General features: G+C 43.7%; 1 protein-coding gene across 2 annotated transcripts in view; it reads left to right on the top strand.

Annotated features, from left to right (window-relative positions):
* NEK9 (NIMA related kinase 9) overlaps positions 1–14,513 on the top strand; it is a 245,752-nt gene that overhangs the window by 167,914 nt on the left and 63,325 nt on the right. For both annotated transcript variants that reach the window (XM_078659920.1, XM_078659921.1), the window contains one exon: positions 13,297–13,458. In XM_078659920.1, coding sequence (XP_078516046.1) covers positions 13,297–13,458 — 162 coding nt within the window. The remainder of the gene's footprint in view (positions 1–13,296; positions 13,459–14,513) is intronic.

The following is a 14,513-nucleotide window of genomic DNA, read 5'->3' as shown; positions in this document are numbered from 1 at the left end:
TCGCAGTCAGGATTCAGAGCTTCCCACATCACAGAGACTGCACTGATAGAGGTGGTGGACAACGTTCGGCTGGCGCTGGACTCCAAACAGTCGGCTATCCTCATCCTGCTAGACCTCTCGGCGGCCTTCGACACCATATCCCACAGAGTCCTATTAAAGCGACTGGCGGGGATAGGTGTCGAAGGCCAAGCCCTAGGTTGGATCCAAAGCTATCTTGCGGGGCAAAGCTCCAGGGTCAAATCAGGACCTTTTTCATCAATGGCGATCGAAAACGATAAGGGAGTGCCCCAGGGCTCAATTCTGAGCCCGACTCTATTTAATATTTACTTATCACCATTGGCCAAAATAATCAGGGACTTCGGCTTCGACACAGTGTTGTACGCCGACGACACTCAAATCCTCATAACCCTTGGTCCTGACCCATCAGAGACAAGAGTGAGATTCAGGAATTGCATGTTAGAGATAAAGGCCTGGATGACCAATAATTTCCTGATGCTGAATGCAGGCAAAACCGAAATAATGCTTTTCGGCGCTGCTAAATCCATCTGGTCTCAGGACTGGTGGGCACAGGAACTCGGACCTTGCCCATCCCCGAAAAGCACCGTTCAACACCCTAGACGACAAGCTGACCATGGCACCCCACATAGACAAAGTAGTCCATACCTGTATAGGCCTAATGAGAAGCCTAAGGAAAATATTCAAATGGCTACCCCTGCCTTACCGTAAACCACTGATACAAGGCCTAATCACCAGCCGCCTTGATTATGGCAATGCACTTTTGGCAGATGTGAACGAAGGTATACTAACTAAACTGCAGACACTCCAAAATGCAGCAGCAAGACTGACTCTCGACCTGCCCCCACGCACTCCCTCGGCCCCATGCCTGAAGAAACTGCACTGGCTCCCAGTCAGAAAACGCATAAGGTTCAAGATCTGCTGCTGTGTTCACAAATCAATAAATGGACAGGGCCCCAAATATCTAAAAAACAAACTTCAGGAATACTGCCCGGAAAGAACACTGCGCTCTTCAAACAAAAATCTCCTAAAAATACCAAGAGTTTGAACTGTTAGAAATGGAGATAGGAGCTTCTCGAAGGTTGGCCCTACGGCATGGAACTCCCTGCCTATGGCCTTAAGATCCAACCAGAATCCTAAAATCTTCCAGCGAGAACTCAAAACACTACTATTTAAGGCACTGGCGTAATACCCCTTTTTTCTGCATCTCCCAAACCCCCTGTCAGCGCTATGAGACCGAATGGTGATATGTGCGCTTTACAAAAATAAAAAATAAAAAAGACAGTGTATGATTCTCGAGCACATAATGCTTGGATCTCACTAACCCTACGAGCTGATGCTATTGTTACAAGGAAAGCTGTTTTCCAAGACAGATGTTGCAGGGACGCTTTGTGAAGGGGCTCAAAAGGATTCTGTATAATTCCCGAAAGGACTATGTTAGGTTCCCAGGGAGGTGAAGTGTGCCTAATGGGAGGGAAAACCTCCTTCAACCCTTCAAGAAAATCTTTGTTGATGGCAAGTTTGAAAAAAGAGGTTTGTGAAGGACATTTTCTGTAGGCAGTAAGGGCTGCCAAATGAACCTTTAAGGAAGAGAATTGCAAACCAGACTTTGCCAGGTGTAGCAAGTATGGAAGAATGACATTTCATGGCAAGTTGTAGGGTCCACATTCTTAGAGGAACACCAAATGCAAAATCTCTTCCACATTAAGGCATATGCAGAACATGTGGAAGTCCGCTTAGCCTCCTTGAGGATCTCCATGCAGTCTTGTGGCAGATTCAAATGTCCGTACTGTTCTAGGTCAGGAGTCATGCTGCCAAATTCAAAGAGGAGAGGTTCAGGTGTATCATCTGACCTCCGAATTTCGTTAAGAGGACTGGTTTGCATGGCAGCTTCAGATGTGTACCCTGTGACTGGTGAAGAAGGTCTGTGAACCACTATTGACGTGGCCACTCTGGAGCTATGAGGATCTTCTTGGCACTTGAGTGGGACAGGTTGATGAAGACTGACGGGATCAGGGGAATCGGTGGGAAGGCGTAAAGAAATTTGACAGACCAGTGTCCCTGGATGAAAGTATGTGAGAAGTTGGCCTGATGTGCAGTGTTCACTATTCTAGTGAACACTATATATCAGTCCAAACAACCCTTATTGATGATTGGTTGTAAGTCAACCTTATAGACCAGCTATCCTAGTAGCATGGATACGAGCAGTCTAAGGCTAAGACTCTAGAGGGCGTGTTAAGCCAGCTGTTTTACCATCACATTACCCCTTGAACACCAAGTGAAAGGACACCACACAAGTTGTTATGAAAATAAACAGTGTATTTATTTATAACAAGACTACCCTGGCTCTTTATGAGACAGGGAGCTAAGCACACAACAAAACTCTTATAAAAATACTTCAAGTTGCACAATTTACACAAATGCCCGAGGGGCACGAAAAACCATATACTACAAAAGTGGAATGCGAATTACTAGCAGGTAAGTAACGATTCTCAGAGGCTTTGGGATCGCTAGGACTGGACTACTGAACCTTTAGATTACTAGCAGGAGGCCTAGGGAACTCGGGTGCAGAGTGTGCACTCTCACGCGGGATGCGGGACAAAGTCTATGGAAACTAGAATTCACAAAGTTACTGTTCTCGGGCGAACCCGACTAGCTGGGACGAAAACAGGAGTGGATCCGAACACTTGGAGTGTTGGACTATGCTGAGGCACCGGAGTGCTGGATTTACCTAGCCCAGGGGCTGCGGCTGCATAGGGTTCAAGTTGCGTCGGAAACCCACGTTGACGGACCAGGAGCCTGAAGAAGAAGTTGCTGGCAGGCGGCCAGTGAAGAAAAGTTCGAGGAGATCCAAGCCTGGATCGGGGAAGGAGAAAACCTGAAAGCAGAGGGGACCAAGTTCTGAATCACTAGCCAGTGATTAAGTGGGCACCAGGATGGCACCGGGCGAAGTCACCGCAGTCAGGTGAGTGGGCGCTGCTGGGCTCTGCAGTCTCTCGGACCAGGAGGCGTTGTCGGCGACCAGGATGGAGGTGCGAGCTGTCCCACGAAGGTTCTTGCTGTCGACGTCGCTGGACCCAGGATTGGGGCAACAAGCCTAGGCAAATGCAAGGCCCACGCGGTGGACCTCAAATGGCGTCTTGAGTGGACCAGGAGGGTCCAAGGTGCTTCTCTGAAGAAGGGAAGCAAGGGCCAGTCTGGAGCAACCAGACCAGCAGTGTTGATTGTCGTGGAGCGTCGTGAAGGGGCCACTAGCCAACGGCAAGCGACCTGGACAACGCGGTGAGCAGCAAAAAGCAGAAGGGCCCCACGCAGATCTCGTGGATGCAAGGGGTCTGGACTTCGGTGCTGGAGCTGCTCAGGGTCGGGGCTTCTCTTACCCCAAAGCACTCGGTCGAGGGTCACTCGGGTGTCGTGCTGGACAAGCGTCGTGCAGTTCAGAAGATGGCCGGTCCCTCGAGGTCTCGTCGCACCCACGGATCACAGCTGGGCTGATGATGTAGGTTGAGGTCAGAGGTGCCAGGGAAGCCGGTTCTCGTCGTGATGAAGCAGTCTTGATCCGTAGGAGAGACTGGCAACAAACTGCAAAGCTTGGTTGGTGCCTGCTGCTGCAGGGTGACTACTCCTTAGTCACAAGGGAGAATCTTGGGAAGAAGTCTTGAGTTCCTTTCGTGGAAAGTAGTTTCAGGATTCAAAGATGATCTAATTTGGAAGGGGGCCTGCTCCTACCTTTATCCTGAAAAAGGGGGCTGGCACGCGACTAAGTCCTGCCCTATGGGTGGGACTAGGAGGGGGGTGGTTACACCCCTCTCCTTTGGCGGGCTTTCCCCAGCTCAGGGTCTGGTGTGCCCCTGGAACTGGTTCAAGCCGGCCTATGCACAGTGAGCACCGGGGTGCCACTTGCAGTCACCTTCCTCTAAAGCCCTGCCTACCTAGAATACACAAAACCCTGTCTGGGACGGTGCTGGCACCGCCCCTGGCAGGAAACCCTTTGTCCTTGCCTCCTGCTCTGGGAGGACTCCCAGCAGCAGGAGGGCAGACTTGTGTCTCGGTGGCAGCATCCATTTTGTGGAGCTAAGGCTCTGTCTGACTTTAACCGGGGTTACAGGCTACATACATGTCGTGTCCCTCTAGAAGGGTGGAATGCTAACCCCGTCGCCAGAATTGGCGAGGGGTTAGTATTCCAATTCGTATGACACCTTACTCGACATGTTTTGATAAAGCGATACCAGAGTTGGCATATAACCGCGAGGATTATAATGCACTTAAGAGTATATGGTATGCGATATCATGGAAACGGCTAAGGGATAGATCCCGAAAGTCGCAGACAGGCTCAGCTCATGCCAGAGCACCATCTCACACGATTCCAAGCACTCTGCCTTCAGGATTGTCAAGGCCTGCCATAGGAGTGACTGATAGGAGATCTGTGTGCCCATTTTAGGGTTAGATATAGGTATACTATATCTAAAGCAAAGGGTGATTACACCACCTTGCCCCAGCTGTCGTGCAGCCAGTTGTGTCAGATTTGGATGGCCAGCCAGGGGTGGCATAATACATGCTGCAGCCCCTGGTAGGCCCTGGGTACACCTATGCCCTGGGTACCTCAGGTACACTGTACAGGGACTGATAAGGTGACTCAGTATCCAATTAGATATGTACCTAAGGTACATAGAATCCATTTTACAAGGGGAGCAGTAGGCCTGGGGTCCTGAATAGCAGGGCCCCATGTCAACTAAGTCAGAAAACCAGCAAAACACCAGGAAAAAAGTTGGGGGCAACCATAGTCAGGGATCTACCTTCCTACAAAGTACCTCAAGGCAAAGCTTCAGCATTTTTTGTTTTTCTCAGTGGCGAACAAATCAATGGTTGGAGTCCATCACAGCTTAAAGAGGTCTTTTATAATGCTGTCATTTAAGACCCATTTGTGATTGTCTTGCAGAATTCTGCTGAGAGCATCTGCCTGAATATTTTGGTCACCAGGAAGGGGAGTTGCCATGATCTTCATGCCACTGGCTATGAGCCAATTCCAAATTGTCTGGGCCTTGAGTGACAAGGGCCTGGATTTTGTTTCTCCCTGCTTGTAGTACATGGTGGTTGTATTGCTTGTCTGAACAAGCAGTGATTGGGTTTTGAACGAGGGACAAAACGCCTTCAGCACCTTATGGACTGCGTGTAGCTCAAGGAGATTGATGAGATATGACCTCTCCTTCTGTGACCACTTGTCCTGCATTTGTAGGCGATCCTTGTGGTATCCCCATCCTAAAAGTGATGCATTTGTCACTATTATTTTAGGAGGAAACTGCTGATGAAATGGCATTCCTCGAAGCAGGTTGACTGGGGAGCACTACCATTTCAGGGAGTGCTTTGCATGATGGGATAGTTTGATTTGGTCTTCCCAGTTACCCGTGAGCTGGTCCCCCTGGTCCTCGAGACATTCCTGGAGAGGCCGCATTTGGAGCTGGGCATTCGGTGTGAGGAGGATGCAGCAGGCCATCGAGCCTAGAAGAGAGGACACTGCTCTCACTGTTGGATGAGAGACTCATGAGAGAATGAGTGACACTTCAGAAGGATTAATAAGCATCTCTGCTCCGAAAAATACACTCTTGCCTGTTTAGTGTTGATGAAAGCTCCCAAATAATGCAAGGTCTGAACCAGGGTAGGTGCTGATTTGCTAAGGCTGACGTGAAGTCTCAACCGCTGAAGATCACAGGTTCAATTTTAATGGAGTTGGGCTTCCTGAGCTGTAGATGCCTTTTATTAGCCAATCAGTTTAAAAAGCTTTATTTTGACAATACATGTCATAAAAGCATTATAAATACATATATTAGCCAAGCGTCTAAGTAAGGGTAGACAAAAATGTGGTGCTTCCTGAGGTGGACAGTTACTACTGCCATGCACTTGGAGAATGTTCGGGGTGCTGACTTTAGGCCAAATGTAAGTACTTGGTACTGATAATGGTCTTGCCCCACCACAAACCTCAAGAACTTTCGATGCTTTCTGGCGATTGGAATATGAAAATATGCATCCTGAAGTTCGATGGAGCAAAGCCAATCGCCCTGGTGCAATTGGGGATATATTTGATGTAACACCAGCATCCAAAACTTTACTCGCCAAATCCATTTATTGGCTATTTTGAGGTCTAGTATGGATCTGAACTTGTTCTTGTCTTTCTTTTTCACTAGAAAGTATCTGAAATAAATGCCCTTTTCCAATTGTTTGTGGGGGAGCGGCTTCCACTGCCTTCTTCTGTAAGAGGATGTTTATTTCCGACCGTAGCAATGGGTGATGAAAACTGGAAGGGTTTCGAAGGCATGGGCGATGGGGACTATGCTAGATACTGAGAAATGCTTCCCCCTACCGGAGTGGGTAAGGGAAGAGGGGAAAGCAAGGTCTCATGGTTTGGATGCGGTTGCCTGTTTACCCCCTTGAGCAGGCTGTTTTATCTACCTCTCGTCTGTCTTCGTTGTTGATAAAAAAGGTCTTTGGTGGTGTTGCGGTTGTCGACCTTGATACCATGAAGGGGTTTGAATCCTCTGAGGGTAATTGCGGCGTTGGTAAGGCCTGAAGGATTTTCTCTGCTCTCTTAGTCTTTCTAGACCCACCGCTTTAAGTGTTTCCATTTCATCTTTCATGCACGCCATCTCATCATCTGTGTGATTTCTGAAGAGTGGAACCTGAGAATGGGAGATTTTGGATTCTTTGCTGAGACTCCGGCTAGATGGGTGTTTAGCGGAGCCAAGCGTGTCTCCTTAAAGCCACTCCATGGGAGTATTCATGAGTTGCTAGGAGGAAAGAATCTGCTGCCACACCTATTACTTGATTAAACACCATCGAGCCCTCATTAACTATCTCTAAAAAGTCTTCCCCTTTGTCTCTGGGAAGATTCTCTGCAAAATGTTGGATGGAGTCCCAGATAGCTCTGTCATATCTGCCCAAGAGAGCAGTAAACTGGCTGCTTTCATTGATGTTGCAGTAGTGCTGCAGACTTTGTGACCTGCAGAATCAGTTTCTTATTCTCCTTATCAGGGGGTACCGATGATGAAGGAGAAGTAGCGTGGTGTTTTTTGGCCGCTAAGAGAATCACAGAGTCTGGAGGTGGATCATAACGGAGGAATAGTGGGTCATGCTCTGGAGGTCGGTGCTTCTTTTGTAGCCTTGACTGAGGCCGGTGTCAAACAGAGTTCCATAGCTAGCTCTAGGAGGCCAGGGACCAGCGGCAATTGAGGTCTCGAAGTTGTCCGCTGATGTATAGTTTCAACTATTACAGATGCGGAGGGTGTGGGTGCCAACTTCTAAATATTAAGCTTGGTAGCTCCCCATACCAGCACTTCCTAGAATGTAGTGATGTCATCCACCGGGGAGATACGAGGCGGTGGAGAGTCTGGTAACATTGGATAATATTTTTCTCGTACAGGTGGATGTAGTATCTCTAGATGTATGACGTGATCTTGTATAAGATCTAGATCTTTACCGGTGGGAACCATGCCGTCTATGATGGTGTTCGGGAACGTGATCTAGGTTATGGCAACGGAGCCTCTAGAGGTATTTGAAGAGGCTCAGGAGGTTGTCAAGGGGGAGGTGGTGGTGGTGGTGCTGATGCTGGAGGCGTGAACTTGGTTCGACCATTGTCACAGATAATAGATCTTGGAATACTCCAAATTTGGAGAAGAATAAATGTGACTCCTCTTTTTCTGTGTCTCCTGTAGTGTCGACATGGATCTACTTTTTGACGGCGACCTTCAATGGCGCCTCAGCGCCTATGTGACTCTTGATGGCGATCTTTAATGATGCCTCAATGTGACTCTTGACGTCGACTGGGACTGATGGTGTTTTTGTGCAGATTTCTTTCTAGCTTGCCCTCCAGAGACTGATGACAGAGCTCTGGTAGAGGACTGACCCTCTCCATGCTCTGAGGTCCCATCTTCAGCTTGAGCCTGTTGTCTTTGATGCTCCTCAGTGCTTTGGAGGCAAATCTTCTCCCCGTCCTTCAGGGTGCACTTTGAAAAGTTCCTGCAGTGGTGATAAGACTCAGGAACATGAGTTTCTGGAAAGCAGATGATACACACCTCATGAGGGTCGGTTTGAGCCTGCTTTCACACACAGGGTGCGCATTTGGTAAATAAAGGCGGCTTTTTTCTGTGAAGAATACCTCAACGTTCTGTCAGAAAAAGCCAGGGAGAGACAACAAAACGTCGAGTTAAATGGTTATCTAGAAGAATGTTTAAGAATTCTGTGGAAAAAAGGCAAAGCGGTCGAGCTCAATGCTCCAGGATCTGGTCAGCAGGAGCCAGAAAAAAGTACTGAAGCAACTGCCTTCTGCTGAGCACATTGGGATACTGGTGGTCTACGAGTTCTTAAAGGCACAGTCTCTTTTTAGCTCCTATGACAGCCTATGATGCTGCACTGTCCTGCGTTCCCTTCATCTCTATACTGCATCAGAAAAAGGGGTTTATGATAGATATTTATGCTGTTACCAAAACATCATGAATATAAATAAATATATATATATAGATAGCTATAGATATATAGATATATATATCTATTACTGGCCAGTAGGTAGTTCTAGTGAAGACCATGTTTCCATAGGAAAAGCGTTTTTTGACTTGCCTATATCTTTGGCGCCGTTTGATGAACCTTCCAAAAATCTTCGATGACTCTTGTTGCGCATGGAAAGATTTTGGGTGATTCGTAAAGCGGGGGCTGAGAAAAATAGGATTAAGAAAAGGGGGCGTTTGCAATCTTAGTTCCCATAGGACCTGTCAATATGTCTACAGCCCGAATCATTGAATGTTATTACACCAAATTTCGCAGAAAGGTAGACTTTGTTACGCAGATCATGCTTTTAGTTATTTGGTGTAAATCCATACTGTAGTTTTTGGGAAATTTAAGAAGAAGTAGTTTGTGATTTCTGTGCCCGAGGATATTTCGCCAAGACATCACGATTATTCAACAAGACACAAGCCAACAGGAATGCTGTGATTGGATGGCCATAGCTTGAATAGAAATGTGTGGCTGCCATTTTATCGATCGAGGAACATTTCTCTAGGCAAAAAATGTGCATGAAAGAGGATATAAGTGGTCTGGGTGGAGGTACTGACCCCATGTTTGAGAAATGGAGGTGGTAATGTCAAGTTATGTATCTAAAAATGTTTTTTTTTACCCTTGCGCAATATTCATGGAGAAGCCGTGACAGTCACCATGGGCCTCTGTGTAACGCTGTGACTATCGCAACGTTCTTGCGATGGAAAAAAACCAAAAACAAACCTGGAATATATTAATGAACTGAAACAAATCAGATGAAATACTGAGTTACATACATCGTCTTCAATATCCAATTTTTAAAAGAAATAAAAACAAAATGTAGGAAGTACACTAAAATAAACATTAATTCTAGGGTTTTATAGTTAGGCAAAATATTTTTTAAACTTTATAATGAAGTTTAAAAAACCAAATGTTTAAAAAACTCAAAACTTACAAAAATAGATTTAAAAAAAATATTAGAAATTTACTTAAAAAATGAAAAGTTATAGGGATGTTCTAGTTGCAAAGTATAATTAAATAAACCTTAGAAATTAATTTAAAGAAAGGTTACAGGAACATTATAGTTAGGAAATAGAATTTAAAAAAACCTTAGAAATTAGATCACTTAAAAAAGCAAAGGTTACAGAGACGTTATAGTTAGGAAATAGAATATAAAAAAGCTTTGAAATTCAGTGAAAAAAATAAAGGATACAGGGACGTTCTAGTTAGACTGACATTTTACTCGTACAAAACCACAGAAATTCTGCAGTTCTAATTGGCCGAGCCAACTATAACTTATGCCCGCAATGCACTGCTTATGACATTACATATTACATCACTCATAACATTGTCAGTGACATCACTGATCACATCTCAAATTACATTACTGAGGACATCATCCGTAGAACCACTCACACACCCACTTACACCCTATACAACATCTCATACTCTCTCTCCCACACAACCACTGGCATAGCCCATACAAATACTCACACACCTACTCACTGATCCATAGAGGCACTCACACATTTAGTCACCTATGTAGTCACTAATGCAACCACTAACTCACCCATCCAGCCACTCATGCACCTATTCACTCACCAGTACAGCCACTCACATACCTAGCAGTCACGTGTGAATGCTGGACAGACCAGGCCTTCTGACAAGAATTGAAGGCATAAAACATTACAACAAATTAGTTTTTTGATCTTCGATGCCTAGCTCCTGAGTGTGCCACAGGAATGCTTAAATGTCCCAGTAGACTTCATTACCTTATTGATAGAAACAAAGAGACCGTCCAGCAGGTCAGTGAAAATATTGAAATGAGCATTGCTCTGAATTTGGGACGTGGAGAGGAGCAGTGACATTTGATGGTGCACCCAGTGTCTTTTACAATTTACATGAAATTTACATCAGAGAGCTTGTTTGTCACTGTACCAGCCATTAAACTGTTTGAGGAGCTTAAAGTATTCTCCACCTCCCATCCCCTAATTGGTAGGTCTGCACTTTCCCAAGTACAAAGCCCTCCTGCAGCACCTCTCTTCAAAGGAACCTTCCTTAGTAGCTGTTACTTCTGCATTTATGATCAGTGAAATAGATTTGATGCTTTAAGAAGCTGCTCACAGTGTGACATATGGATACGATTCTATTGAGAAGCCGCCCGGCTTTATTCACACAAGGCATTTCATGTTTTCATACTGTCTGGACTGAATTACTCCCTACATTTTCCCCAAATGTATGCACACCAGTGTAAAAAGAAAAAAGAAAATCCCTTATCAACTTATATTTGAAAAGAGCTCTACTGTATCAAATAAGCACATCAATAGGACTGATTAACTGCAGGCTCCTTTTTGCCAATTATGATCTTATCAGCAGGATGACTTTGACACCGAACAGTCCATTTCATGTTGGATTTTTTTTGTATCATATACTGTTACCAACAAACAAACAGGTCCCTTTCAGGAAAGCTGACGCTAATTCTAGCAGAGACAAATTGTCTATCACCACCTTTCATATGAATATCCCTATTATCGAATTGTGCAGCACTGTGCCCTAGAAATCCGTTCATGCCTGTGCAAGACAATTGCCTAGATTTTGATTGTAGAACAGTTTCCCTCCCTATGGACAGAGTAGGGCCTACTCCTCTCTTCTTGAGTTCCCCAAGAGGCTGAAGACCTGGCTCCTCAATTAACCCCCGGCACATGACCTACACACCTGCTCCACTGCTTGGATACACTTCGGGTGATATGTTGCACTCTATAAATCCAAATAACAAAACATTCTCAAGGTGGTCAAGCCTTTTCAAAACCCTTTCATTTACATGCATCATTATATGTTTGTTATTTGGCTGTATTTTGTTATTTTTAGTTTTAAATGTTTATCGCTATTCTTTAGTGTTCTTGAGTCTTAGTCAAAAAGTCCCATGATGGTCATGAAAACGTCACTTCATTATGAAAACGTCACTTAATTATGATACACCTTTCCATCATGGGACTTCTTGAACATACATCCTTCCTCTCCGAGAAACTTAAATAATGAAAATTCTTCAACAGTTCATATGTGTGATAATATACACATCTGCACCCTGCTACAAAATGACAGCCTTTCCTTTCACACTCCCAGTACCCCAGCAAGTTTGTCACATAATTCACCTAACTTTTCTTTCTCGGACTGTAAAGTGCAAAGGGTTTCTAAATCCCAATCCCAACTGAATTTTTATTTTTTAAAAACAGCAGTTTGATAGAAGATTTAGCCTCTTTTTGAGCTCTGTCTTTGAAGCTAAGCAAATGTGACCAGATAAATACAGAATTTAAAGATATTTTTTTTGTTTTGCTTGGACTTTTGCAACCCACCAATAATCGACTTTTCAACCCACTTGGGAAACACTGTTGTTCAGTATTTTATAGTCCAGTTTGCCGTTTACTGATAATTACTTTTAAGAAGAACTTACATTTTGGGGTGAAAAAACGTGTTTTTGCTGTTTTCTTATGAACTAATATTACTTTTTAAAAGCTGTTTAAGAGAATTGTTTTGTGGTTCTATAATTCATTATGCCGGTAGGCATACTGGACATTGCAATATTCTTTCTGTTGAAACCCCTTACATTATGATAAGATTTTTCTAATGTTTTCCTCATTGTCTTGAGTAGGATTACACTGCCTACTTCTGACTCCTACTTTGACTCCATGACAAATAATCCAATAACTTCAGTTTTATTACAAACATATCAGTACCCAGGACAGTGTACCTTTTAGTTGCATCGTGGTGTACCTCGATCATGTAATCCTGACAAAACCCATACAAGAGTCCCACATCTCACAATCTGAGAATCTTACACAGTATCTTCTGCTGTATAGGAGAAGACAGTACGAAAACCTTAGATTACAGCGCTTGTAAGTTTGTTCATACGAAACATAGGGAAATTAACAAAGTTGCTCCAAGTTATTGGACATTGTTATTTCTAAACATCAGCAACCTTGCCTCTTGGGCAGTGAGGTAATGGCAAAGTGGTTATCAAACATCATTTGTTCTTATTTTGGAAAGTTAGCAAACTTTTCAACATTGAAGTTCCATGTTGCAGCCTCTATAAGCCAATCCATCAAGTTCAGCTGGGGCCCTCACATTCAGGTTTTAGCTGTCTGTCTTTTGGTAACTAATCCGAATCAAGCAGTAAGCCTCTTTCTGTGTTTGAGTATGACTTTCACAAAGTCTAGCAATAACAAAAGGGCAGGCATGTCAGTAGTAACATCAGCTGTCTTAGCTATTGTTTCTGTAATTTCCTTCTAGGAGCTTTCGATAACGTGACAACTCAAAGACAATTGAAAAAAAAGCCATCCAGGGGGGGAAACCACATCTCTTGCATGCAGGGCTGGAATTGGGGTAAATTTTCAGGAGAATAATGAACTCGGCAAGATTTAAAATGTATTCATTTATGCTTTTATTTAATCTGTTTCGTTTGGTTTCAACAAAATCCCCACTTGACATTGGTAACGGTGTGTTCCATGTTCTGCTGCCATTTATAGCAGGCTTGGGGATATATCTATGTACTGTGTTACATGAACGACCATATAAGTTAGCTACCCACCCTTTCACTGTTGTGGTAACCAAGTCAAGTTTTGAGGTTTTCTCAAGATCTTTTATTTTGGCTTTTTGTTTGAAATCTATCCACTTTCTGCAAGAGTGTGGCTATTTGTTTACTGTTAGGAAAATATTCAGTTTGTGTTAAAAATGTAGAGCCTCATTTCTTTTGTTCCATTTTAGAGCGTGGTCGCCTTCTCACTTTTGGCTCTAATAAGTGTGGGCAGCTGGGTGTTGGCAACTACAAGAAGCGCCTTGGTATAAACCTTTTAGGAGGACCCCTGGCTGGAAAGCAGGTCACTCATGTCTCGTGTGGAGATGAGTTCACTATCGCTGCTACTTACGGTAAGTTGGTCGAAATTTAAGACTTAAAAATGTATGCTCTTCACTGTTTCATTAAATGTATCGCATACCATGACTCATGATTGTCGTCACAGTCCCTCCGGGGTTCGGAGCGCTGTGGATGTTTATCTCTGCGATTCAATAAAACCAGTTTTGAAAAAAAAATGTATGCTCTTTCTATTGTTGTGGGGTGGCGTTTGTCTGTCTCTGCACAATCTTTAAAACAATAGGGCAACACTGGATCCTCCATTATATTAGTAAGAGTCCCTACTTAGCACTACACTGATCAGACCCATTGGTACACATAATTGATATAAAGATACCGACTGCATGACTCCAGCTAGTGAGAAAGACCTAAACTGTGCAGGAAGGTATTGGCAAGAGTGATTAACACATACAATGACTGAAATGCAGTATACACATTTTTATAACACACAAGCACTTGCACAAGTTTAGATACTATTAGTACACAAATGTTGTTTGTCAAAAATACCATATTTCACTGGGAACCTGTGATTTTCTTTTTTTTTGTTACTTTATGAAGAACCACTGCAATTTATGATTTAGGGCAAGTCTTGATGTCTAAGTTAATCGTTGTTTTCTACAAGTACATTTTCTTTCATTGAACAGTTGATGATCTGGAGTAGTTCCTTTTTCATTTTGTTCAGATGAATCCAATTGCAGTCTACTAAAGTGACACTTAAGATTTTCAAACATGACGTTAGTTTAGCATCATATTGTTGACCCCTACCGTTTCCCTTAACGTTTGAAAGCCTATCTTTTAGAAATGTACTTTAACACTGTAGCAGGAGTCCGTGTTATTTGCAGCAAGAATACATTCCATCCACTTTGTAAACTAACAAGTGACTGAGAACGTTTGCATGCTTCCTTTTGAAATGAGAGTTGTCCTATCAAATCAGTTGCCCAGATGTAAATGTTACACTTCATTTTGGGGATTATCATTAATAATAAAGGCTAGCTATCGCCTTCATGTGGAGGATTCCTGAACACTTTAAGTGAGAAACAAAACTGTTACATTCAAAAACACTTCCTAAGAA

This window comes from Lissotriton helveticus, chromosome 9 (genome assembly GCF_964261635.1).
Source record: "Lissotriton helveticus chromosome 9, aLisHel1.1, whole genome shotgun sequence".
NCBI classification, from domain to species: Eukaryota; Metazoa; Chordata; class Amphibia; order Caudata; family Salamandridae; genus Lissotriton; species Lissotriton helveticus.
Note: the sequence above shows the minus strand (reverse complement) of the source record. Positions and strands in the feature narration are given on the sequence as shown.